Genomic DNA, 24,414 nt, shown 5'->3' with positions numbered 1-24,414 from the left:
ATCTTCATTCATTTTTGAGAGAGAGAGAGAGAGAGAGAGAAACACAGAGCACGAGCAGGGGAGGGGCAGAGAGAGAGGGAGACACAGAATCTGAAGCAGGCTACAGTCTCTGAGCTGTCAGTACAGAGCCCGATGTGGGGCTTAAACTCATGAACCACAAGATCATGACCTGCGCTGGAGTTGGATGCTTAACCAACTGAGCCACCCAGGTGCCCGTTAAGTTAATTTTTGGGAGAGAGCACAAGCTGGGGAGGGACAGATAGAGAGGGAGACAGAATCTGAAGCAGGCTGTAGGGTCTGAGCTGTCAGCACAGAGCCTGATGCAGGACTCAAACCCACCAACCGGAAGACCATGACCTGAGCTGAAGTTGGATGCTTAACCAACTGAGCCACCCAGGCGCCCCTAACTTTTCATTTTAATTCCAGTTAGTTAAAATACAGTGTTCTATTAGTTTCAGGTGTACAATACAGTGATTCAACACTTCCATACATCACCCAGTGCTCAAAAGACAAGTGCACTCCTTAATCCTCATCACCTATTTCACCTATCCCCCCACCCACCTCCCCTTTGGTAACCATCAGTTTGTTCTCTATAGTTAAGAGTCGAAACAGGTACAATTTTGATTGTATTGTAACTTAACCATTTCTGAAGTGCATTCTGCTTATAGGAGTCACCAAAATGTATCATAACCTTTAATAAGATTTACTGCAAGGAAATAATTCAAAAAGGAAAAAGTTCAAAGGGGTTAATGTGCTGTTTGTAATAATGATAAAGGATAAATAATTGACAAATCCACAATTAAAGTAGTGAAGGACAGGAGTTCTTGTACTGTTGTTGGCATTTTTGTAATCATTCATTTTTTTCAATTTTTTTCCTAGCAGTAACCTTAGGAAATAGTATTGTCATTTTTACAGAAGAGCAAATGGAGGGTCAGGCACTTGTAAGGGACCTAGATCTTTTCTTGACCCTAAGTAATCAGGCCTTTAACAATATCATCATGAGGACAGTAGAATGTTGTGTGTCATTAACAGATTTAAGTATGCAGATGTGGGAATCAATGTAAAACATTTTAATTAATAAAACTTGCAGTACACATTAATTTCATCAGTATAAAGATATGAGAACTGAAAGCGGTAGTAAGAATCTTACCTGATAGTTAAGCATCCAGCTTTGGCTCAGGTCAGGATCTTCATGGTTTCGAGCCCTGCATTGGGCTCTGTGCTGACAGCTCAGAGCCTGAAGCCTGCTTTAGATTCTGGGTCTCCCTCTCTCTCCCCCTCCCCCGCTCTCACTCTGTCTCTCTCTGTTTCTCTTTCTCTCTCTCTCAAAAATAAACATTTAAAAAACATATAGAAAAAAAGAATCTTACCTGATGGAACTATTTTAGGGACAAATTTCTGGTCTTACTAATTAAATATACTCTCTCTTCTCTTTAGTTGTGTGCATCAGAGCTAGTTCTGCTGTACTGCCCTTCTCAACACTTGGCAGATTTATATATTATGCATATTTATTATACTTATGCAGATTTATATATTTATAAACTATGTAGTTATTTATACTTTAGGCCCAAAGAAATGTAAGGCATTATTGCCATTCTCAGATAACAGGAACAGTGTAGTAGTTAAGAACTTTAGTTTTGCAGTCAGATAACTAACATTTGGGTCTCAGTCCCATCACCAGCTATGTGACATTGGGCATGTCCCTTTTCTGTGTTTCACCACAATTTTTTGAAGAACAAATGAGAATTAATATGAAGGTTTAGTAAAGAGTCTGGCATATAGTAAGTGCTAGCTGCTATCATCATCATAAACATTTTTGTTTAACATCTAAGAGTTGGTTTTACTTGAGATCAGAATTGAGGTCTGTTAGACTGCATTAGATTTCTGTTGGTTCATAATAAACCACCAAATACTTAGTTGCTTACTTAAAACAACAACCAGCTTTGGTACAATTGATAACTCAAATTTCTTTAAATACTCTTAAAGTTAATTTTTTCTTGATTTTAGACAATCTTCACTATTAGGGAAATTAAAATAAGAATTTAATTTTCACTTAAGGCAACTTAAAAAATATAACCAAATAGGAGCACCTGGGTGACTCTTCGGTTAAGTGTCCAACTTTGGCTCGGGTTATGCTCTCTCGGCTTGTGAGTTTGAGCCATGCCCCTGCTCACGCTCTGTCTTTCTCTCCTTTGAAAATAAATAAACATTAAAAAAAATTTTTTTAAATGTAACCAAATACTATTCCTCTCCCCAAATTCAATAAAGGACAATTTTTTAAATTTACAAATTTGCTGCATCATGTAGCATTTAGCCTATTTAATCTCAGATGATGTATTAATTAGAAATGAAGTCTGTGTCAAATACAGTAGGTGGCACTATGATAAAAACTTCTGTTTTTGTGAAGAATTGAGTTCAGGATTCATCTGTACTCTTCTGCCTGAGTTTTTGCTAAATAATGGTAGGTTTCTAAATAAGACAAATATGAACAGAATCTAGCAACTTTGCTTAACCTAAATACACATTAATTTGCAGTGTTTTATTTTGTTAAATTACAAAAATTAAGTACAATAATGGCAGTGTTCCTTGAATTAAATTCTACTGAAAGGAAGAATAGAGTGTACTATAAATTGATCTAGAGGCACAGATTTTAATTTCTCAAAATTCTTTCATATGTATTTTAATGTGTATGTATTTCAATTCTTTCATAGGTATTTCACACAGTTATCCTCAGCTTCTTATTCTTGATAATTAGGATCTTAAATTACATCTTTAGTGTATGTAAACTGATGCAGCAAATATGAAATGTAACACATCAGCCAGAAGACAGTAAATTTTTTTAAATGTTTATCTGTGAGAGAGAAAAAAAAGAGAATAAGTGGGGGAGGGACAGAGCGAGGGGGACAGAGGATCTAAAGCGAGCTCTGAGCTGACAGCAGCGAGCTCTATGTGGGGCTTGCACTCAAAACCACCAGGTCATGATCTGAGCCAAAGTCGGATGTTCAACCAACTGAGCTACCCAGGTGCCCCGAAGACAGTAAATTTTAATGGATAGATTCTGTCATATTTTCTGTTCATATTTTCAAAGTACTCTTCAGCCTTCTTTAAACAAATCTCAGGAGAAAACTCACTAGTATTTGAACAGCATGAACAGTTTTTTTTTTTCTTTCAATAGTATATTGAGTTTAGGAAACTGAAATATTCTTATACATTTGAAAGTGCAATGTAAAATTGTTGTAAGAGTACTGATTGGGTTGTTTGGTGTATTGAAGTATAACAATATAAGTATCTTACTATCTCATTTGCATTTATTCTGGTTAAATTAGTCTCAGTTCTGGCTTTGCAAGCTTCCCAGTCATCTGTAGAACATCGTTAGGAGAGTTCCAGGGAGTCTGATCTAGTGGGTGTCATCATAATATTGGCCTTGAGAAAACTTCACTGTGTTAATGGCAGGTATATCACAAAAAAGTAAAACACCAAAGCATATTCAGTCTTCTGAAGTCTTTCAGTGGCTGTTTAATCCTTATTAAGAGACAAAAATAGTCCTTTAAAAGTTTGCATAAAGTTACATTTTGAAGTAAGTAAATACATAGCGATAAAAACCACAATCTCTAGGGGCAGTTGGGTGGCTCAGTCGGTTGAATGTCTGACTTCGGATCAGGTCATGATCTCACAGGTTGTGAGTTTGAGCCCTACATAGGGCTCTGTTTTAAGATTTGGAAGCATATGGTAGTTATCAGATATTGAAAATAAACATTACTTATGGTGTTTACTATTAAACATCAGCTGTTATAATAAAAAATAGATATTATTATTAATTCGGTGTTAAAATATGAAGGAAATTTACCCTATCATAGTGTAATTCCTCTTTCTTCTTCCTTTGAAGCATTTGAATCTTAACAGATTCTAAATTTAGCAGCAATCTCTGGTCATTTAATTGTTACCCCCTTTTTTTTTTTCAAATATCCATTTTCTTTCTTTTTTTTTTTTTTTTGTAATTTATTGTCAAATTGGTTTCTATACAACACCCAGTGCTCATCCCAAAAGGTGCCCTCCTCAATACCTATCACCTACCCTCCCCTCCCTCACACCCCCCATCAACCCTCAGTTTGTTCTCAGTTTTTAAGTGTCTCTTATGCTTTGGCTCTCTCCCACTCTAACCTCTTTTTTTATTCCTTCCCCTCCCCCATGAGTTTCTGTTAAGTTTCTCAGGATCCACATAAGAGTGAAAACATATGGTATCTGTCTTTCTCTGTATGGCTTATTTCACTTAGCATCACACTCTCCAGTTCCATCCACGTTGCTACAAAGGGCCATATTTCATTCTTTCTCATTGCCACATGGTACTCCATTGTGTATATAAACCACAATTTCTTTATCCATTCATCAGTTGATGGACATTTAGGCTCATTCCATAATTTGGCTATTGAGAGTGCTGCTATAAACGTTGGGGTACAAGTGCCCCTATGCATCAGCACTCCTGTATCCCTTGGGTAAATTCCTAGCAGTGCTACTGCTGGGTCATAGGGTAGGTCTATTTTTAATTTTTTGAGGAACATCCACACTGTTTTCCACAGTGGTTGTACCGGTTTGCATTCTTACCAACAGTTCAAGAGGGTTCCTGTTTCTCCACATCCTCTCCAGCATCTATAGTCTCCTGATTTGTTCATTTTGGCCACTCTGACTGGCGTGAGGTGATACCTGAGTCTGGTTTTGATTTGTATTTCCCTGATGAGGAGCAACATTGATCATCTTTTCACGTGCCTGTTGGCCATCCAGATGTCTTCTTTAGAGAAGTGTCTATTCATGTTTTCTGCCCATTTCTACACTGGATTATTTGTTTTTCGGGTGTGGAGTTGGGTGAGCTCTTTATAGATTTTGGATACTAGCACTTTGTCCGATATATCATTTGCAAATATCTTTTCCCATTCCGTTGGTTGCCTTTTAGTTTTGTTGGTTGTTTCCTTTGCTGTGCAGAAGCTTTTTATCTTCATGAGGTCCCAGTAGTTCATTTTTGCTTTTAATTCCCTTGCCTTTGGAGATGTGTCGAGTAAGAGATTGCTACGGCTGAGGTCAGAGAGGTCTTTTCCTGCTTTCTCCTCTAGGGTTTTGATGGTTTCCTGTCTCACATTCAGGTCCTTTATCCATTTTGAGTTTATTTTTGTGAATGGTGTGAGAAGGTGGTCTAGTTTCAACCTTCTGCATGTTGCTGTCCAGTTCTCCCAGCACCATTTGTTCAAGAGACTGTCTCTTTTCCTTTGGATGTTCTTTCCTGCTTTGTCAAAGATGAGTTGGCCATACGTTTGTGGGTCTAATTCTGGGGTTTCTATTCTATTCCATTGGTCTATGTGTCTGTTTTTGTGCCAATACCATGCTGTCTTGATGATGACAGCTTTGTAGTAGAGGCTAAAGTCTGGGATTGTGATGCCTCCTGCTTTGGTCTTCTTCTTCAAAATTACTTTGGCTGTTCGGGGCCTTTTGTGGTTCCATATGAATTTTAGGATTGCTTGTTCTAGTTTCGAGAAGAATGCTGGTGCAATTTTGATTGGGATTGCATTGAATGTGTAGATAGCTTTGGGTAGTATTGACATTTTGACAATGTTTATTCTTCCAATCCATGAGCACGGAGTGTTTTTCCATTTCTTTATATCTTCTTCAATTTCCTTCATAAGCTTTCTATAGTTTTCAGCATACAGATCTTTTACATCTTTGGTTAGATTTATCCCTAGGTATTTTATGCTTCTTGGTGCAATTGTGAATGGGATCAGTTTCTTTATTTGTCTTTCTGTTGCTTCATTATTAGTGTATAAGAATGCAACTGATTTCTGTACATTGATTTTGTATCCTGCAACTTTGCTGAGTTCATGTATCAGTTCTAGCAGACTTCTGGTGGAGTCTGTCGGATTTTCCATGTATAATATCATGTCATCTGCAAAAAGTGAAAGCTTGACTTCATCTTTGCCAATTTTGATGCCTTTGATTTCCTTTTGTTGTCTGATTGCTTATGCTAGGACTTCCAACCCTATGTTAAACAACAGCGGTGAGAGTGGACATCCCTGTCGTGTTCCTGATCTCAGGGAAAAAGCTCTGAGTTTTTCCCCATTGAGGATGATGTTAGCTGTGGGCTTTTCATAAATGGTTTTATGATCTTTGAGTATGTTCCTTCTATCCCGACTTTCTCGAGGGTTTTTATTAAGAAAGGGTGCTGGATTTTGTCAAAGGCCTTTTCTGCATCGATTGACAGGATCATATGGTTCTTTTCTTTTATTAATGTGATGCATAACGTTGATTGATTTGTGAATGTTGAACCAGCCCTGCATCCCAGGAATGAATCCCACTTGATCATGGTGAATAATTCTTTTTATATGCTGTTGAATTCGATTTGCTAGTATCTTATTGAGAATTTTTGCATCCATATTCATCAGGGATATTGGCCTGTAGTTCTCTTTTTTTTTACTGGGTCTCTGTCTGGTTTAGGAATCAAAGTAATACTGGCTTCATAGAATGAGTCTGGAAGTTTTCCTTCCCTTTCTATTTTTTAGAATAGCTTGAGAAGGATAGGTATTATCTCTGCTTTAAACGTCTGGTAGAACTCCCCTGGGAAGCCATCTGGTCCTGGACTCTTGTTTGTTGGGAGATTTTTGATAACCGATTCAATTTCTTGGCCAGATATGGGTCTGTTCAAGCTTTCTCTTTCCTCCTGATTGAGTTTTGGAAGAGTGTGGGTGTTTAGGAATTTGTCCATTTCTGCCAGGTTGTCCAATTTGTTGGCATATAATTTTTCAGAGTATTCCCTGATAATTGTTTGTATCTCTGAGGGATTGGTTGTAATAATTTCATTTTCATTCATGATTTTATCTATTTGGGTCATCTCCCTTTTCTTTTTGAGAAGCCTGGCTAGAGGTTTCTCAATTTTGTTTATTTTTTCAAAAAAACCAACTCTTGGTTTCATTGATCTGCTCTACAGTTTTTTAGATTCTATATTGTTTATTTCTGCTCTGATCTTTATTATTTCTCTTCTTCTGCTGGGTTTAGGCTGTCTTTGCTGTTCTACTTCTATTTCCTTTAGGTGTACTGTTAGATTTTGTATTTGGGATTTTTCTTGTGTCTTGAGATAGGCCTGGATTGCAATGTATTTTCCTCTCAGGACTGCCTTTGCTGCATCCCAAAGCGTTTGGATTGTTGTATTTTCATTTTCGTTTGTTTCCATATATTTTTTAATTTCTTCTCTAATTGCCTGGTTGACCCATTCATTCTTTAGTAGGGTGTTCTTTAACCTCCATGCTTTTGGAGGTTTTCCAGACTTTTTCCTGTGGTTGATTTCAAGCTTCATCGCATTGTGGTCTGAAAGTATGCATGGTATGATCTCAATTCTTGTATACTGTTTTGTGACCCTGTATGTGCTCTATCTTGGAGAATGTTGCATGTGCACTCGAGAAGAAAGTATATTCTGTTGTTTTGGGATGCAGAGTTCTAAATATATCTGTCAAGTCCATCTGATCCAATGTATCATTCAGCGCCCTTGTTTCTTTATTGACCGTGTGTCTAGATGATCTATCCATTGCTGTAAGTGGAGTGTTAAAGTCCCCTGCAATTACCGCATCTTATCAATAAGGTTGCTTATGTTTGTGAGTAATTGTTTTATATATTTGGGGGCTCCCGTAGTTGGCGCATAGACATTTATAATTGTTAGTTCTTCTTTATGGATAGACCCTGTAATTATTGTATAATGCCCTTCTTCATCTCTTGTAACAGCCTTTAATTTAAAGTCTAGTTTGTCTGATATAAGTATGGCTACTCCAGCTTTCTTTTGACTTCCAGTAGTATGATAGTTCTCCCTCCCCTCACTTTCAATCTGAAGGTGTCCTCCGGTCTAAAATGAGTCTCTTGTAGACAGCAAATAGATGGGTCTTGTTTTTTTTATCCATTCTGATACCCTATGTCTTTTGGTTGGCACATTTAGTCCATTTACGTTCAGTGTTATTATAGAAAGATATGGGTTTAGAGTCATTGTGATGTCTGTAGGTTTCATGCTTGTAGCAATATCTCTGGTACTTTGTCTCACAGGATCCCCTTTAGGATCTCTTGTAGGGCTGGTTTAGTGGTGACGAATTCCTTCATTTTTTGTTTGGGAAGACCTTTATCTCTCCTTCCATTCTGAATGACAGACTTGCTGGATAAAGGATTCTCGGCTGCATATTTTTCTGTTTATCACATTAAAGATTTCCTCCCATTCCTTTCTGGCCTGCCTAGTTTCAGTAGAGAGATCGGTCACGAGTCTTATAGGTCTCCCTTTATATGTGAGGGCACGTTTATCCCTAGCTGCTTTCAGAATTTTCTCTTTATCTTTGTGTTTTGCCAGTTTCACTATGATATGTCATGCATAAGATTGATTCAAGTTACGTCCGAAGGGAGTTCTCTGTGCCTCTTGGATTTCAATGCCTTTTTCCCTTCCCATATCAGGGAAGTTCTCAGCTATGATTTCTTCAAGTACACCTTCAGCACCTTTCCCTTTCTCTTCCTCCTCTGGAATACCAATTATGCATAGATTATATCTCTTTAGTGCATCACTTAGTTCTCTAATTCTCTCCTCATACTCCTGGATTTTTTTCTCTCTCTTTTTCTCAGCTTCCTGTTTTGCCATAATTTTATCTTCTAGTTCACCTATTTTCTCCTCTGCGTCTTCAATCTGATCCGTGGTCATCTCCATTTTATTTTGCAGCTCATTAATAGCAATTTTTGCTCCTCCTGACTGTCCCTTAGTCCCTTGATCTCTGTAGCAAGAGATTTTCTGCTGTCCTCTATACTGTTTTCAAGCCCAGCGATTAATTTCATGACTATTATTCTAAATTCACTTTCTGTTATATTGTTTAAATCCTTTTTGATCAGTTCGTTAGCTGTTGTTATTTTCTGGAGATTCTTTTGAGGGGAATTCTTCCGTTTTGTCATTTTGGATAGTCCCTGGAGTGGTGGGGACCTGCAGGGCACTTCCCCTGTGCTGTCTTGTATAACTTGCGTTGGTGGGCGTGGCCGCAGTGAGATCTCATGTCTGCCCCCAGCCCACTGCTGGGGCCACAGTCAGACTGGTGTGTGCCTTCTCTTCCCCTCTCCTAGGAGCGGGGTTCACTGTGGGGTGGCATGGCCCTTCTGGGCTACTTGCACACTGCCAGGCTTGTGGTGCTAGGGATCTGGTGTATTAGCTGGGTTGGATAGGCAAGGTGCACAGGGGCAGGAGTGGTAGGCTCAGCTCGCTAATCCTTCGGTGATCTGCTTCAGCAGGGGCCCTGCGGCACCGGGAGGGAGTCAGACCGGATGTATGGATCCGCAGAAGCACATCGTTGGGGGTTTGCGAGGTGCAAGGAAGTTCCCTGGCAGGAACTGGTACCCTTTGGGATTTTGGCTGGGGGATGGGCGAGGGAGATGGCACTGGCGAGCACCTCTGTTTCCAGCCAAGCTGAGCTCTGTTGTCCGGGGCTCAACAACTCTCCCTCCTGTTGTCCTCCAGCCCTCCGGCTCTCTGAGCAGATGTTAAGTTCAGCTTGCTGTCCGATCATACTCCCTCCGGCCCCTCTGCTTTTGCAAGCCAGACTCAGGGCCTCTGCTTGGCTGGAGGGCTGCCCCTCCGCCCCGGTCCCTACTGCCAGTCCGTGTAGAGCTCACTGCCTCTCCGCCCTTCTACCCTCTTCGTCTGCTCTTGGCTCCAGAGAATCTGTTCTGCTAGTCTTTTGGCAGTTTTCTGGGTTATTTAGTCAGGTGTAGGTGCAATCTAAGTGATCAGCAGGACGCGGTGAGCCCAGTGTCCTCCTACGCCGCCATCTTCCCCTCCTCAAATCTATTTTTTCCCTTTTGAATTTAAGTGATGGTATTTTCTTTTTATTTTATTTTATTTTATTTTTTTTGATTACCAACTACACTCCTGACTGATAACAGCAGTTGATTTTATGTATTTTTTTTTCAGCTGACTACCTGGCTCAGGCGTTTGATTCTCTGTGTTTAGACTTGAAGACAGATGAAGGAAAAATCTTGTTTTTGGAGTATCAAGCTGTTCCAGTAATACTAAATCATCTAAGAATATCCAGTAAAGGACTCCTCTCCAATGTCATTGATAGTTTGCTTCAGATGACAGTGGAATCTAGTAAGTTTTAAAGTTTTTAGATACACAAAGAAAGGACAGTAAGATGATTCTCCTCATGTGTTCTGAATGTATAACTCTACCTAGACATACTGTATTTTATAATAGAAATGGTTAAATGTACTTTTGGCAGCTGTATAGTAGAGTCATTAATAACATTACTAGGAGTTATGTGTCTAGATTTCCACTAAGCACAATTTCCAATATTCAGTCATTTCAGTTATATAGATATATTCTGCATTGTTAGTCATGTTTTTGAGCTTCTCTGTCTGTTCTCCCATCTAATCATTCTGACATATGTAACCCTGTATTCTCTGTTTGCTCAAAGGGAGTGAGATGTTCAAGTGTATCTCCATCTAAAGTGAGAGTAATGACAAAGCTACTCATTGCCTCTTCAACCTTACTGTTTTTGTTGGAGTTTGGGGGTTGGGGGAGCACTCATCTATATATGTGGGTACTCTTTTTCATGCATATTTGTAACATTTGTAGCCTGTGGATTTATTTGACCTTTTTGGTTTTTATATTGGCATAACAAGTTCTTCAAACTTACTATTTTGATGGTTCCTAATTTAGCCCTGATATATATGGGGATGTTGAACATAAATATTTTCATTTGCTTTGGTTGGTATTACTCTTTGAAACTCAAGTAACCCCTTGACTTGTAACAAGCAACCATTTTGCCTCAGTAATTCTTTTTCACTTTAGTTTTTCCTCTTCCCTATTCCTTCTTCCTTCTACAGTACTTCTAAAAATGAAATGTTTATGCCTTTCAGAAGGTGGAAACTAAAATTGGAAAGCCATTGCTCAGTGTGGTAGTAAGCAGTCTGTGGAATTTGATGCTGCTTGTGGGCGATTTCCTAAGAGCTGGGTATAAACCATAGTTATATTTCTAACTAGGTACATTCAGTGTATGGCTTCACATTTTCAATTCACTTTGTATACTTTCTTGTTTTTTCCTTTACAACATCCCTGTGAAGGGCCTGTATAGAAAAACTGAGGCCTGGAAAAATTAGGTAACTTGTCCATGGTTCCACAGTGAGGCAGAGGTAGGACTTAGACTTGAAACCAGGTCTGATTCTAGATGTAACAAGGTACAATTCTACTGTTGCACTGTGATTAGGTTTTCCAGAGGCTTTTTTCCTGCTGCGAAATGTCAAGTCTTCTCTGACATATTTAATATTTTTAGCCATTTTTGACTATTGGGTGTCTACCTAGATAAGTAACGTCAGGGTTTTGTATCTTGATTAACTAATGTAAGGTATAGAGGAAAAAAGTGAAAAATTAGTAAAATGAGACACAGCCACCCAAGATTACTTGTTTAAAGTGGGTAGATTTACAGTTAAGTTTCACAGGATTTTTCTTAATGAAGAGAACAAAAATTTTACCAGACGCAAATGTCTGTTTATTAGAAACAAAACTGTGTGAACATTTCTAACAGAGATGAAATCTAGCATGCAAAGGAAAACTAAATATAATTTTATGAAATAGTGGGCCTACTTGGGTAAAATGACTTTATGGCACTGTAACATTCATATTTGGAGAAATATAGTAGATAAAAAGTCAACAGATGTTCAGTTCATTCACTCATGTTTTCCTTTGTTCAAATTATTCTCAAATCCAACGTTATCCTTTCTTGTTCAAATTGAGTAAATAAAGCAATTTCTTATGCAGAGTGCTAGAAAGACATGTCATTTTTAGTGATGGGAAACTGTTGGAAGGTTAGAAATGAGTAAACCTTTGGGGTGCCTGGGTGGCTCAGTTGGTTAGGCATTCGACTTCAGCTCTGGTTCATCTCATGGTTCATGGGTTCTAGGCCCATGTTGGGCTCTGTGCCAATATGATGACATATTTCAAGTGTTGTGTTTGCAGTACTGGCTGAACCTTATGGCTTCCTTCAGTGTCCATTTAGGGCTTTGGAGAAAGGCTGGAGGAAGGTGTCAGTGGACCAAGCTCTAGCCTGGGAGTACTCAAAGTGCTTAGGACTGGTTCTCTAACACAGGTTAGTATAGAAATAGTGTTCAAAACCTGTGTAGTAGTTGTCAAGTTACTAATTGTATGCCAAACTCAATAATAATTTAAAACATTTGGACTTGTGAGGTGCCTGGTTGGCTTAGGTCCATCCTGATTTCAGCTCAGGTCATGACCTCAGGGTTGGTGAGATTGAGTGCCGTGCTGGGCTCTGCGCTGACGGCGCTGTTGCAGAGCCTGCTTGGGATTCTCTCTCTCTCTCTCTCTCTCTCTCTCTCTCTCTCTCTCTCTCTGTCCCTCCCCTGCTTATGCAAAAATAAATAAATAAACATTTAAAAAATACATTTGGACCCTTATTTTGTATGTTTGTTTTATTTCATTTCTAGTGTTTTTTAATGGTATTGTAAAAAGATAAATCTTAATAGTTTATTTGAGCAAACACCAATTCTAGTGGGGAGCACCAAATCTGAAATGATTACATGTGCTCTGCCTGTGGGGCCTAGGGCAGAGGTTTTAATAGAAAAGACAGGGAAACAAAACAAAAAAATTATTTAATTGGTTTTAACTTAAATGTTTGCTTTGTTTGGGAAAATTTAGTTAATTGGCCGGATGATAGTTTTTCTTGAGGTTCATTTTCCTAGATTTGAGAAAATCTAGTTGACTGTTGATGAGTAGTTTTTCTTGGGTTTTGTTTTCTTAGATTGAAGAACATTGACTGCTTTAGAATTTGATTTGTTTAGGTAGGGTACCATGAGAGCTCTTCAGTGTAATAGCCTCTTTGTTTAACTATTTTAAACCGTATTTTGTTAAAGTGTGTTATATTCTCTGTGCTGGATTGGAAATCTCAGACTGGTGCTGACCCACAGTAGTTTGAGGAGCAATAGGATACTCCATCTCTACTTGATATTTCATATTAAGCCACGATATAGTTTGTATTGCTATAGTTGATGGTTTTTCTCTTGTACCCTTGTGCTCTTCCCCCAGATTCATCTTTTCAGATATGAGAAGTGTTATGCTATTTAAGTATTTACTGTTTTTTGAAAGCTGGTAAAATGCATTTTTAAAAATCTAGATCTATTTTAAGATTTTTAAATGTATGTTTATTTTTGAGAGAGAGAGCACGAGCCGGGGAGGGGCAGAGAGAGAGGGAGACACGGAATCTGAAGCATCTCCAGGCTCTGAGCTGTTAGCACAGAGGGGCTCAAACTCACAGACTGTGAGATCATGACCTGAGCCAAAGTCAAACACTTAACCAATTGAGCCACCCAGGCACCCCTAGATCTATTTTAAAATGCATTTCTTTGAGTATAAATTGAGATCGGTACATTGATTTACCTCAACACATGTTATGAATACTTTTTTTTTTTTTTTAAGATTGAGTGCTTCTGATAATATCTCTTTTGGGTGTGAGTGTATATCATATAATAACTTAGTAATGTTGCTTTTAGAAAATTACTTTGTGGTTTCTTTTTTCTTTTTCCTGTCAGTGGTTAAAAGCTATTATTCATTTACCTGGGTTTAGCTGGGTAAGAACTTGAGTCTTATTTTATTTCAAAGAATACTTTCCTTTTCTTGTCAGACTTAGTTTAAATAGAGGGATTTAAGTTTGTATTTGTATTATTTAGTTCACTCTGTTTTGTGGCTAAAAACTGCCTTGTCTAAGATAACATGCTACCATTTAACACTTGAATTGCAATAATGTTTTTGAGTATATTTTGCAGATACTTTTTGAAGTTTATTTTTATTACAAAAATAATAGAAAATTGGAAAACTGCAAGCTAGAAAAAAAGTCTTACTATCCAAAGATACCTACATTTACTTCATATGAATATTACTTTCTCTCTTTTTTTCCATGAACAATTTTTATGATGTTGGGTATTTCTTTTCTTTTCCATTGTTTAGCATGGTTAAATTCTAGTGTACATTTAGTTGTATCAGTCTCTGTTTATCTGTCTAAAATACCAAAATACAGGAAAATATTAGGGTATTTTGCAAAGAAATATACTTGAGTTTGTTTAAATTGTGAATATGTGTAAAAAATATAATAAAGATAGCACAGAATTATCAAATACTTTGGACTATGCTACATGCATTAAATTTGTTCTATGGATCTAGAAATTATGTGTTTATATTTTTTAGTTTGGTGCTATTTTTCATTGGCAGTTTGATTTTTCTTGATTTGGGCAATATTTCTTCCCTTCTTGCTGTCATTCTATTATGTTTTTATTCTTAAGGAGATTAAAGCAAGGGTAATTTCAATGAAATGGTATATGTGATATTTCCAATAGTGTACCAACTTAGTATGCACACACCCATGTTTCTAGTCATGAATCCCTCATGCATATAACCTGTTTTCTCCGTTAAAAGCTTTCAAATGAAAGGATGTTCTCTATAACAAAACACCATGGGAAGATTTGTTTTTAATAACTGAAGAATATATAATAATCTTTTAAGTCTAAAAGAATTTGACACCCCTCTTAATTCCACCACCTTGATAACACATAGTTTGCAAATAGTTGCAATCATAATATGCATACTTTGTTTTATAAGAAATGCATATTCATTATAGAAAGATTAGAAAATACAGATTTATTTCATTCAACAAATATCTGTCTGTAGACTGCACATTTATCCCTGGCACTGAGTGGGGCACTTAGGGATACAGCAGAGAACAAGATAAGTAAGTCCCTGTCAACGTGGAACTTCTTGTCTACTTGATTTTTGTCAAATTCCTGGTATACTTGGGATGATAATAATACTACTATCATAGAATTATAAAAATGGTAAGTGAGTTAGCCATGCAGAGGTTCAGGAAACTATTCTAGGGATCAGGAACCGCTAGAGTAAAGACATTAGGGTAGGTATTAGTTATTAGGTATGATATTTTCAAGACACAGCAGGGAAGTCAGTGTAGCTGAAGCAGAGTAGTAGAAGAATCAGAAGATGGGGTCTGGCACTTGTTCAGAAGGGCCTTGTTGCCCATTAGTGAGACGTGGGGACTTTTGTTCCCCTGGGAATATCCTGGGTGGCTCATTTGGTTAAGTGTCTGTTTGTTTCAGCTAAGGTCATGATCTTACAGTTTGTGAGATCAAGCCTTGTATAAGGCCCTGTGCTGACAGCATGGGGCCTGCTTGATATTCTCTCCCCTTTTCTCTCTGCATCCCCCAATAAATAAATAAACTTAAAAATTAAAAAACCCAGAACTCCTGACGCTTTCCCTTTCTATTCCACTTTGTTGAATGTCATATTATGAACCTTTTTTGGGTATATTTCTGCATAGCCCTTATTTTTGCTTATTTTCATTATATTCATGTACTATGTATTTATGTAATATTCATTTATTATTGTTACCATTTATTAAGACATTTCTTGTGGGAAGTTTGTATGAAATTTGATAAGAAAATCAATTCATTGGTCTTCCATCCCACCATCAAAGAGCTTTCAAGTAGTTTGTGGCCAGCCCCATGAGGGATATGTGGCACAGGGAACTAACATAGTAGACCCTTGCATGACCTTTTGAAGTCCACTTAAGAGTCAGTTGATGTTCACATGTAGCTCTACATTTGATAGTGGTCTGAATGCTGTCAGATTCATAGGTATATTATAAGTTGCTTATTGCTTTAATGATGTTTCCATTTCCTAGTCTGACACTATAAGAGAATCTTTTTTTTTTTCTTTTTTTTTTTTAGATCTAAGCCTGGATTTCCTAGTGTAACGCTAGATGACAATGAGCCCTTTTTTGGTCAGGTTTAGGTTTATTTTATATATAGCCTGTCTTGAGGAAACTTGTTTCAATATTTTGTGACAACAAAAGAAACCAGTGTGTATGTTAGGGAGTAAAATCCCACCTGCCAATTAGTATGATAGAGGAAGCCAAGAAGAAATCAAATAAATAATTAAATGTACAGGTAATGAATATACTATTTTTATTTATTTTTTTTAAATAAAAGTTCTCTGGGTATTTAACTTAAGGATTTTTTTTCAACACTGCATTTATTGTTTAAAAGATAACACATTCACATAGCTAATCATTTCAGAGGTACAAAAGTGAAAAGTCTTCTTTTCCTTCCTTTGAGAAAGCAATTTAGCTAGCTTTTTCCAAATTATTTCATAGGTGTACCATGTCTCTCTACATACACACACACATGCCAGTTCTTACTCCTTCATTTTTTTCAAAAGAATGTTAGCATACTATATGTGTTATGAAAAATACATCTTAGAGATCTTGTATTAGTACATAAAGAGTTTCTTCAATGAAAACTTACTCATTTAAGATGACCATTGATAGATGTGTTAACCTTAAAAAAATAAAACTACTAGTTAATTCTATCAGCAAAAATGGGTTTATTTGGTAAGAGCAGAGAATTGAAATACAGAACAAACAAGCTACCGGAAAACCACAGGCAAGACCAGAGAACAAAGGAGAGGAAAGCTCTCCTCTGAATACAAGAAAGTGGTGCTGGTGGTTGGGGGGTTGGGAGGGTGGATGGGTGGGAGGGCTGTTATAAACAAAAAGCTCATCTGAGTAAACTGGGAGTTGGAAGTAAAGGGGAGTTTCATTTACTGAGTTGTGACCATTTCTCCTTGGCTGGGCTTTTGCTGTGGAAGGAGGAAACCTTTCTTCCACCTTCTGGCTTAGTAAAGAAGTATCCATGTGCAAGGTATATCTCTTTCTGTTGGGTCTGCAATTGATCACAAGTGTTAGGGCAGAGAGCGCCCTCTGCTGGCCTTCTGACCCCATTCAAAATGAGATTTCCTTTTATTAATTTTCACAGATATTTGGGTTGTCTAGGCTTTTACTAATGCAAACAGTGCTTCTTTATACAAAAACAAATTTGCACATGTGGGAGCTTATTTGAATTGTATAGATACCTAGAAAGAAGAATAGATACCTAGGAAGTAGAATTGTTGGATCAAAAGAAAATTTATCAGATTGTGAGAATGACATGGAGTAAAAAGTAGGTAAAATAACAAAAGAAAAAGAACAGGGAAGTCAAAAAGGCAGTTACAAAATTGTTTATTCATTTACTTTGTTTTTTATGTTTTACAAAATGATTTTTTCTAATAATTCGTAGTTCAGAGACGTAAGAATTGAGTATATAGGTGGGTATGGTGATATGGATAATTCAGGCAGCTCTTACACCCCATACCCTTTTCTTTATGTGACTCCATCCTCCCTACCACTTCAGCTCTTTGCTCCTTCTTTCCCTACTCCTAAATCCATCTACCTGCTACTCAGTATAGTGCATTGAATGGGTGAAGGTAGCCCATTTGCCCAGCTAAGACAGCAGTGCTGCTGACATGGAAACTTTGGCTTTCTGAGCTTCTCAGTGGTTGTTGCACAGCAGTCTAAGTACAGGAGGTAGTCTGGGGGGTTTCCAGATACAATGTTTGGAGGCTGAGGACTGCCTCTGTAGACATCTTATTTCAAGTTTAATCGGGGACAGGTGAAAAGCAGGTTTTTCTTCTCTTTTCTAAAGCATTTCCAAAATGCCACTTACATATCAGTTTTAGTTCATTTTCTTTGAAATAGGTTTTTAATTGTAAAGTACATATATCATAAAATTTGCCATCTTAACCATTTTTAAGTATATAGTTTGTTAGTGTTAAGTACATTCACATTGTTGTGTAACCATCCATCTCCAGCCATCTTCAGAATTGTTTCATTTTCCCCAGCTGATAATCTGTACCCACTAACTCCCCATTTCCCCCTCCCCCTAGCCCTGGGTACCCACCATTTCACTTTGTATTTATGAACTTGACTACTGTAGGTACTTCACATAGGTAGAGTCATACAGTATTTGTCTTTTTGGGATTGAAAATCACTTAGCTTAATGTCCTCATGTGTCAAAATATCCTTCCTTTTTAAAGGCTAAATAATATTCCATTGTATGGATGGTTATGCTACATTTTATCAATTAACCCATTGATGGACACCTGGCTTGCTTTCAACTTTGCCTATTGTGAATAATGCTACCAAGAATGTAGGTGTACAAATATCTGTTTGAGCCTGTTTTAAATTTTTGGGTTTTAGTCATCAAATGTGAACAACAGTCATCAGAGTGAACAACAATGTTTGAAATTGTACTGAAATTAAGGCAACACTATAAGAAAATAACAGTCAGAACTTGGTTTAGGGGGCGACTGGCTGAAGTGTCTGACTTCTGCTCAGGTCACGATCTCATGGTTCATGAGTTCAGGCCCCACGTTGGGCTCTGTACTGACACCTCAGAGCCTGGAGCCTGCTTCAGATTCTGTGTCTCCCTCTCTCTCTGCCCCTCCCCACTCACGCTCTGTCTTTCTCTCAAAAATAAAGAAACAAACAACAAAAACAAAAACACCTTGGTTTAGGTTATTCCCAAAGCAGATTCAGCTACCGAAGCAACATGTAAACTGTTTTCAACATCTGAATTTGTTGTAGTTTAAAATAATTGTTTATAAGCTTCATTTAAATCCAGACACCATAATGTTACAGAAATGTAGTTTCTTGAGAAGTCCAAAATGGTATTAGTAGCACACCTTTATATCCTCCTCTGTCCCTCTTCAAAGACCTATTTATCCTCTTGATATTTGAGTCTGCTGATCATTGAGAGAACAGTGACTGATTTCTGGATATGTGAAACTGAAATGGCCATTTCAGTGTTTGTGCCATTGTTAGAAAATCAGAGTTGGAGATTGCCTTTATATCTTTTAAGACAAATTATTAAGAAAGGAAAAAGTTTAATCTTACTTTGAGTCTTGGTTAATCAGGTCAGATTTTCTGTTCTTTTATAGATTTTAGCTAATCCTTCTGTGTTTTGTGGTTTAAAATAGAATTCTTGTGTGTTTTTGCTTTTTTCTGGTACTTTTATGATTCTTACTACCATCCATTGCCAAACTATCATATCTTATGTGAACTACTGCAGTAGTTTCTCACTGATTTCCTTGCTTCCCCCCCTTGCTACTCTTCTCGCTGCATTCTCTGTGCCTCCACCAAAGTGTATGTCACTCCCTTGAAAAACATGAGTGTAAGAACTCCCCAAGTAGCTTCTTGTTGTAGATAAAAGGTGAGATTCTTGAAATGATCCACAAGGCCTGTTAAGGTCTGGCCTCTGGCTGCCTTTTTCAGTTCATGTCTTACCACTTTCACCAATTGTCAGACTTGCTCCTTCCTCAGTGGTCTTTGCAGCTGATCCTCCCACCTGCAGTACTTTTCAACCAGATAGTGGCAAGGCTTGCTTACCTCCATGCCTTTGGGTCCCTGCTCCAATATCACATCCTCAGAGAGTCCTTCTTTGTTCTATGTAACTGAGCCCCATGCACTTTCCTTATCCCCCTTACTCCATTTTATTGTATCCTCTAATGCTTACCTGACATATGTACATGCACACGCACTGATCTCTGATTCATTTACAGTTTATCTTAGTGAAAGCTATGAGGTGTTATGGATTAAACTATTTTTCTAGATGGCTACCCACCCTTTATTCCACAAACTGTCTTTCCCCCTTTGTTTAGAAAGTCTATTTTAGAGTATTTAAAGTTTATCTGCATTCTCTAATTGTTTGTAATGGTTTTCATTCCATTCTTTTGGTGTCTCCAGATATACAGTCATATTATCTGTAAATAATTTATCTCTTCCTTAACAATCTTTATAATTTTATTTTGCCTTGTCTCATTGACACCCAGTCACCTTTAGTACAATGATAAATAATGGCAATGGTAGTAAACATTTTCATCATAGTCCTCATTTTATTTTATTTATTAAAAAAATTTTTTATGTTTATTTTTGAGAGAGCATGAGTGAGGGAGGGGCTGAGAGAGGGAGACACAGAATCTGAAGCAGGTTCCAGGCTCTGAGCTGTCAGCCCACACCCCGAGATGGGGCTCAAACTCACCAACCATGAGATCATGACCTGAGCCGAAGTTGGAAGTTTAACCGACCGAGCCACCCAGGCGCCCCAGTAGTCTTCATTTTAATGAGAATGTTCCTAGTGTTGTTTCATTCAGCAAAATGTTGCTGGCTTGGGTTGAAATACATACGTCTTCTCATTTTAAGAAAATATTCATCTACAGAGTGCGTGTTGAATTTTGTCAAATGAATTTTTAGTATTTATGGAGTTTGATATATCAAAAAAGGATCATGTGATCAATAGAGGGAATTAAAATGGTGACTTTATACCATCTTTAGATTACTAAAATAAACTACATTTAGTCATGGGATGTTTTTCTTATACTTTACTGCTGATTTTGTTTGCATCACAAAAGAAAATAATCAACCTGTCTCATTTATGATACCCATTCAAAATTCTAGACTGAATATTAGCATTTATGTTTACTGTAACAATTGAATAATGAGTTTTATTTCTTTCTATTTTACTTTATGTGTAAAGTGTACTTTATGTGTAAAGCTCTGGGATGTGGACATGTTACTAGTTGTATAAGTTTTGTATGGCTGCTCTAACAAATTACCACAGACCTGGTCCTTCACACAACAGAAATTTATTCTCTCACGGTTCTGGAAGCCAGAAGTCTGACATCAGTTTCACTGGGCCAGAATCAAAGCATTGACAGGGCCATGCTTTCTTCAGAGCCTCTAGGGGACAGTCTGCTTTTTGTCTCTTCCAGCTTCTGGTAGCAGGTAGCATTCCTTGGCTTGTGGCTACATCATTAATATCTGCCTCCTAGGTCACATTTAATATGTAAAATAACTGCCATTAAAAAGATCCTTTATACTTACAGTTTCTTTTTTTTTTAATGTTTATTTATTTTAGCGAGTGGGGAGGGGCAGAGAGAGAGGGAGACAGAGGATCTGAAGCAGCTCTGCACTGACAGCAGAGAGCCTGACACTGGGCTCAAACTCACACACCATGAGATCAGGACCTGAGCTGAAGTCATACTCCTAACCGACTGAGGCATCCAGGTGCCCCTGTACTTACAGTGGCTAACTGAAACGGGCACACCATTTGTAGGGGGCCACACAGGAAGCACCTAGGTCAGTCAGCAGGCAGAGAAGGGAAAGGCGGGGAACTGTGAACAGGAACCTTTATTTGGCTTCCCCTGGGAAGGTATGGGCAAGGCAGAATAAGCGGGTTTAGGATTGGCTATTTTGAATAATTTCTGTAGGTACCGGGGCACAGGGGTTGGTACCTGTCCTGAGAGTGATTAGAGCAGGTGGATAGTGGTCTGAAGTGTAATACCACACAAGAGATGATTGGGGGGCATGGGCTGTAGATTGGTTGGTTTGCATATGGAAGATGCATTCACAGGCAGATCATTTAGTATCTGTAGGAACTCTCTCTCCCCATCTCACGATCCTTAATTTAGTCACATCTGCAAAGTCTTTGCCTTTTCATCCTAAGCACTAGCACATTCACAGGTGCTAGTGGTTAGGATATGAAGCAGGCTCCAGGCTCTGAACTTTCAGCACAGAGCCTGACATGGGGCTCAAACCCACAAACCTAGAGATCATGACCTGAGCCAAAGTCAGACACTTAACCTGACTGAGCCACTGCAACCCAGGCGCCCTTTCCTTTGTGTTTTAAAGGAACTGTTTAAAATGTTTTATAAAATGTTTATTATAAAAAGATGGCATGAGTCACTGAATTAGGAACTGCTCCTCTAGTTCAGCTACTTATATATAGAAGAGATTGCAGGCTGGCAAAGAGATTGCAGTAAAGTGAATATTGCAATAAACTGAATCCTAAACTTTTTGGTTTCCTAGTGCATATAAAAGTTATGTTTACACCATATTGTAGCCATTTAGGTATGGAATAGCATCATATCCCCCACCCCCCAAAAAAACCAATGTACATACCTTAAGATATATTACTGGGGTGCCTGGGTCAGTCACTCCATTAAGAATCAAGCCCTTTTTTTTAAATTTAGTTTATTTTTTAAATTTATATCCAAGTTAGCATATAGTGTGACAATGATTTTAGGAGTAGATTTCTTAATGCCCCTTATCCATTTAGCCCTCCCCCACCCCCACAATGCCTCTAGTAACCCACTGTTTGTTCTCCATATTTAAGACTCTGTTATGTTTTGTCCCCCTCCCTGTTTTTATTATTGTTTTTGCTTCCCTTCCCTTGTGTTCATCTGTTTTGTTTCTTAAAGTCATCATATGAGTGAAGTCATATGATACTTGTTTTTCTCTAATTTCTTTTAGCATAATACCCTCTAGTTCCATCCATGTAGTTGCAAATGGCAAGATTTCATTCTTTTGATTACCGAGTAATACTCCATTGTATATATATACACCACATCTTCTTTATCCATTCATCCATCGATGGACATTTGGGCTCTTTCCATACTTTGGCTATTGTTGATAGTGCTGCTATAAACATTGGGGTGCATGTGCCCCTTCGAAACAGCATATCTGTATCCTTTGGGTAAATATCTAGTAGTGCAATTGCTGGGTTGTAGGGTAGTTCTACTTTTAATTTTTTGAGGAACCTCCATCCTGTTTTCCAGAGTGGCTGCGCCAGTTTGCATTTCCACCAGCAGTGCAAAAGAGATCCTCTTTCCCGCATCCTCTCCAATATCTGTTGTTGCCTGAGTTGTTAATGTTAGCCATTCTGACAGGTATGAGGTAGTATCTCATTGTGGTTTTGATTTGTATTTCCCTGATGATGAGTAATGTTGAGCATGTTTTCATGTGTCGGTTGGCCATCTGAATGTCTTCCTTGGAGAAGTGTCTATTTGTGCCTTTTGCCCATTTCTTCACAGGATTATTTGGTTTTTGGCTGTTGAGTTTGATAAGTTGTTTATAGATTTTGGATACTAACTCTTTATCTGATATGTCGTTTGCAGATATCTCCTCCCATCCCATTGGTTGCCTTTGAGTTTTGCTGATTGTTTTTATTGTGCAGAAGCTTTTTATTTTGATGAGGTCCCAATAATTCACTTTTGCTTTTGCTTCCCTTCCTCCAGAGACATGTTGAGTAAGAGGTTGCTATGGCCAAGGTAAAAGAGGTTTTTGCTTGCTTTCTCCTTGAGGATTTTGATGGCTTCCCGCCTCACATTTAGGTCGTTCATCCATTTTGAGTTTTTTTTTTTTAAATTTTTTTTAATGTTTATGTTTGACAGAGAGAGAGAGAGAGCATGAGCAGGGGAGGGGCAGAGAGAGAGGGAGACACAGAATCTGAAGCAGGCTCCAGACTCTGAGCTGTCAGCACAGAGCCCAACATGGGGTTGAACTCACAGACCGCGAGATCGTGACCTGAGTCAAAGTTGGACACTCAACCGACTGAGCCACCCAGGTGCCCCATTTTGAGTTTATTTTTGTGTATGGTGCAACAAAGTGGTCCAGGTTCATTGTTCTGCATGTCGCTGTCCAGTTTTCCCAGCACCACTTGCTGAAGAGAGTGTCCTTATTCCATTGGACATTCTTTCCTGCTTTGTCAAAAATTAGTTGGCCATATGATTTTGGATCCATTTCTGGGTTCTCTATTCTGTTCCATTGATCTGAGTGTCTGTTTTTGTGATAGTACCATACTGTCTTGATGATTACAGCTTTGTAATACAGCTTGAAGTGTGGAATTGTGATGCCTCCTGCTTTGGTTTCCTTTTTCAAGATTGCTTTGGCTATTCGGGGTCTTTTGTGGTCCCATACACATTGTAGGATTGTTTGTTCTAGCTCTGTGAAGAATACTGGTGTTGTTTTGATAGGTATTGCATTGAACATGTAGATTGCTTTGGGTAGTATTGACATTTTAACAATATTTGTTCTTCCTATCCAGGAGCATGGATGGAATATTTTTCCTTTTTTTGTGTGTCTTCTTCAATTTGTTTCATAAGCTTTCTATAGCTTTCAGTGTATAGATTTTTCACCTCTTTGGTTAGATTTTTTTCCTAGGTATTTTATGGGTTTTGGTGCAATTGTAAATGGGATCGATTCCTTGATTTCTTTCTGTTGCTTCATTGGTGGTTTATAGGAATGCAACCGATTTCTGTGCATTGATTTTATATCCTGCAACTTTGCTGAATTCTTGAATCAGTTCTAGCAGTTTCTTGGTGGAATCTTTTGGGTTTTCCATATAGAGTACCATGTCATCTGTGAAGAGTGAAAGTTTGACCTCCTCCTGGCCGATTTGGATGCCTTTTATTTCTTTGTGTTGTCTGATGCCTGAGGCTAAGACTTCCAATATTATGTTGAATAACAGTGGTGAGAGTGGACATCCCTGTCTTGTTCCTGACCTTAGGGGGAAAGCTCTCATTTTTTTCCCCATTGAGGATGATCTTAGCATTGGGTCTTTCATATATGGCTTTTATGATCTCAAGGTATGATCCTTCTATCCCTACTTTCTTTTATTGATGTGATGAATCACACTGATTGT

General features: G+C 38.1%; 1 protein-coding gene across 12 annotated transcripts in view; it reads left to right on the top strand.

Annotated features, from left to right (window-relative positions):
- CCDC138 (coiled-coil domain containing 138) overlaps positions 1-24,414 on the top strand; it is a 135,688-nt gene that overhangs the window by 84,149 nt on the left and 27,125 nt on the right. For 7 of the 12 annotated variants that reach the window (XM_053200350.1, XM_053200344.1, XM_053200343.1 and 4 more), the window contains one exon: positions 9,959-10,135. The exons of 4 other annotated variants lie outside the window; for them this stretch is intronic. In XM_053200350.1, coding sequence (XP_053056325.1) covers positions 9,959-10,135 — 177 coding nt within the window. Of the gene's footprint in view, positions 1-9,958; positions 12,132-24,414 lie in introns of all 12 variants that reach the window. One more of the 12 variants, XR_008289234.1, reaches the window with a different exon arrangement.

The sequence above is a fragment of the Acinonyx jubatus genome, chromosome A3 (genome assembly GCF_027475565.1).
Source record: "Acinonyx jubatus isolate Ajub_Pintada_27869175 chromosome A3, VMU_Ajub_asm_v1.0, whole genome shotgun sequence".
In the NCBI taxonomy this organism is placed as follows: domain Eukaryota; kingdom Metazoa; phylum Chordata; class Mammalia; order Carnivora; family Felidae; genus Acinonyx; species Acinonyx jubatus.
This window is presented reverse-complemented; position numbering and strand designations above follow the sequence as displayed.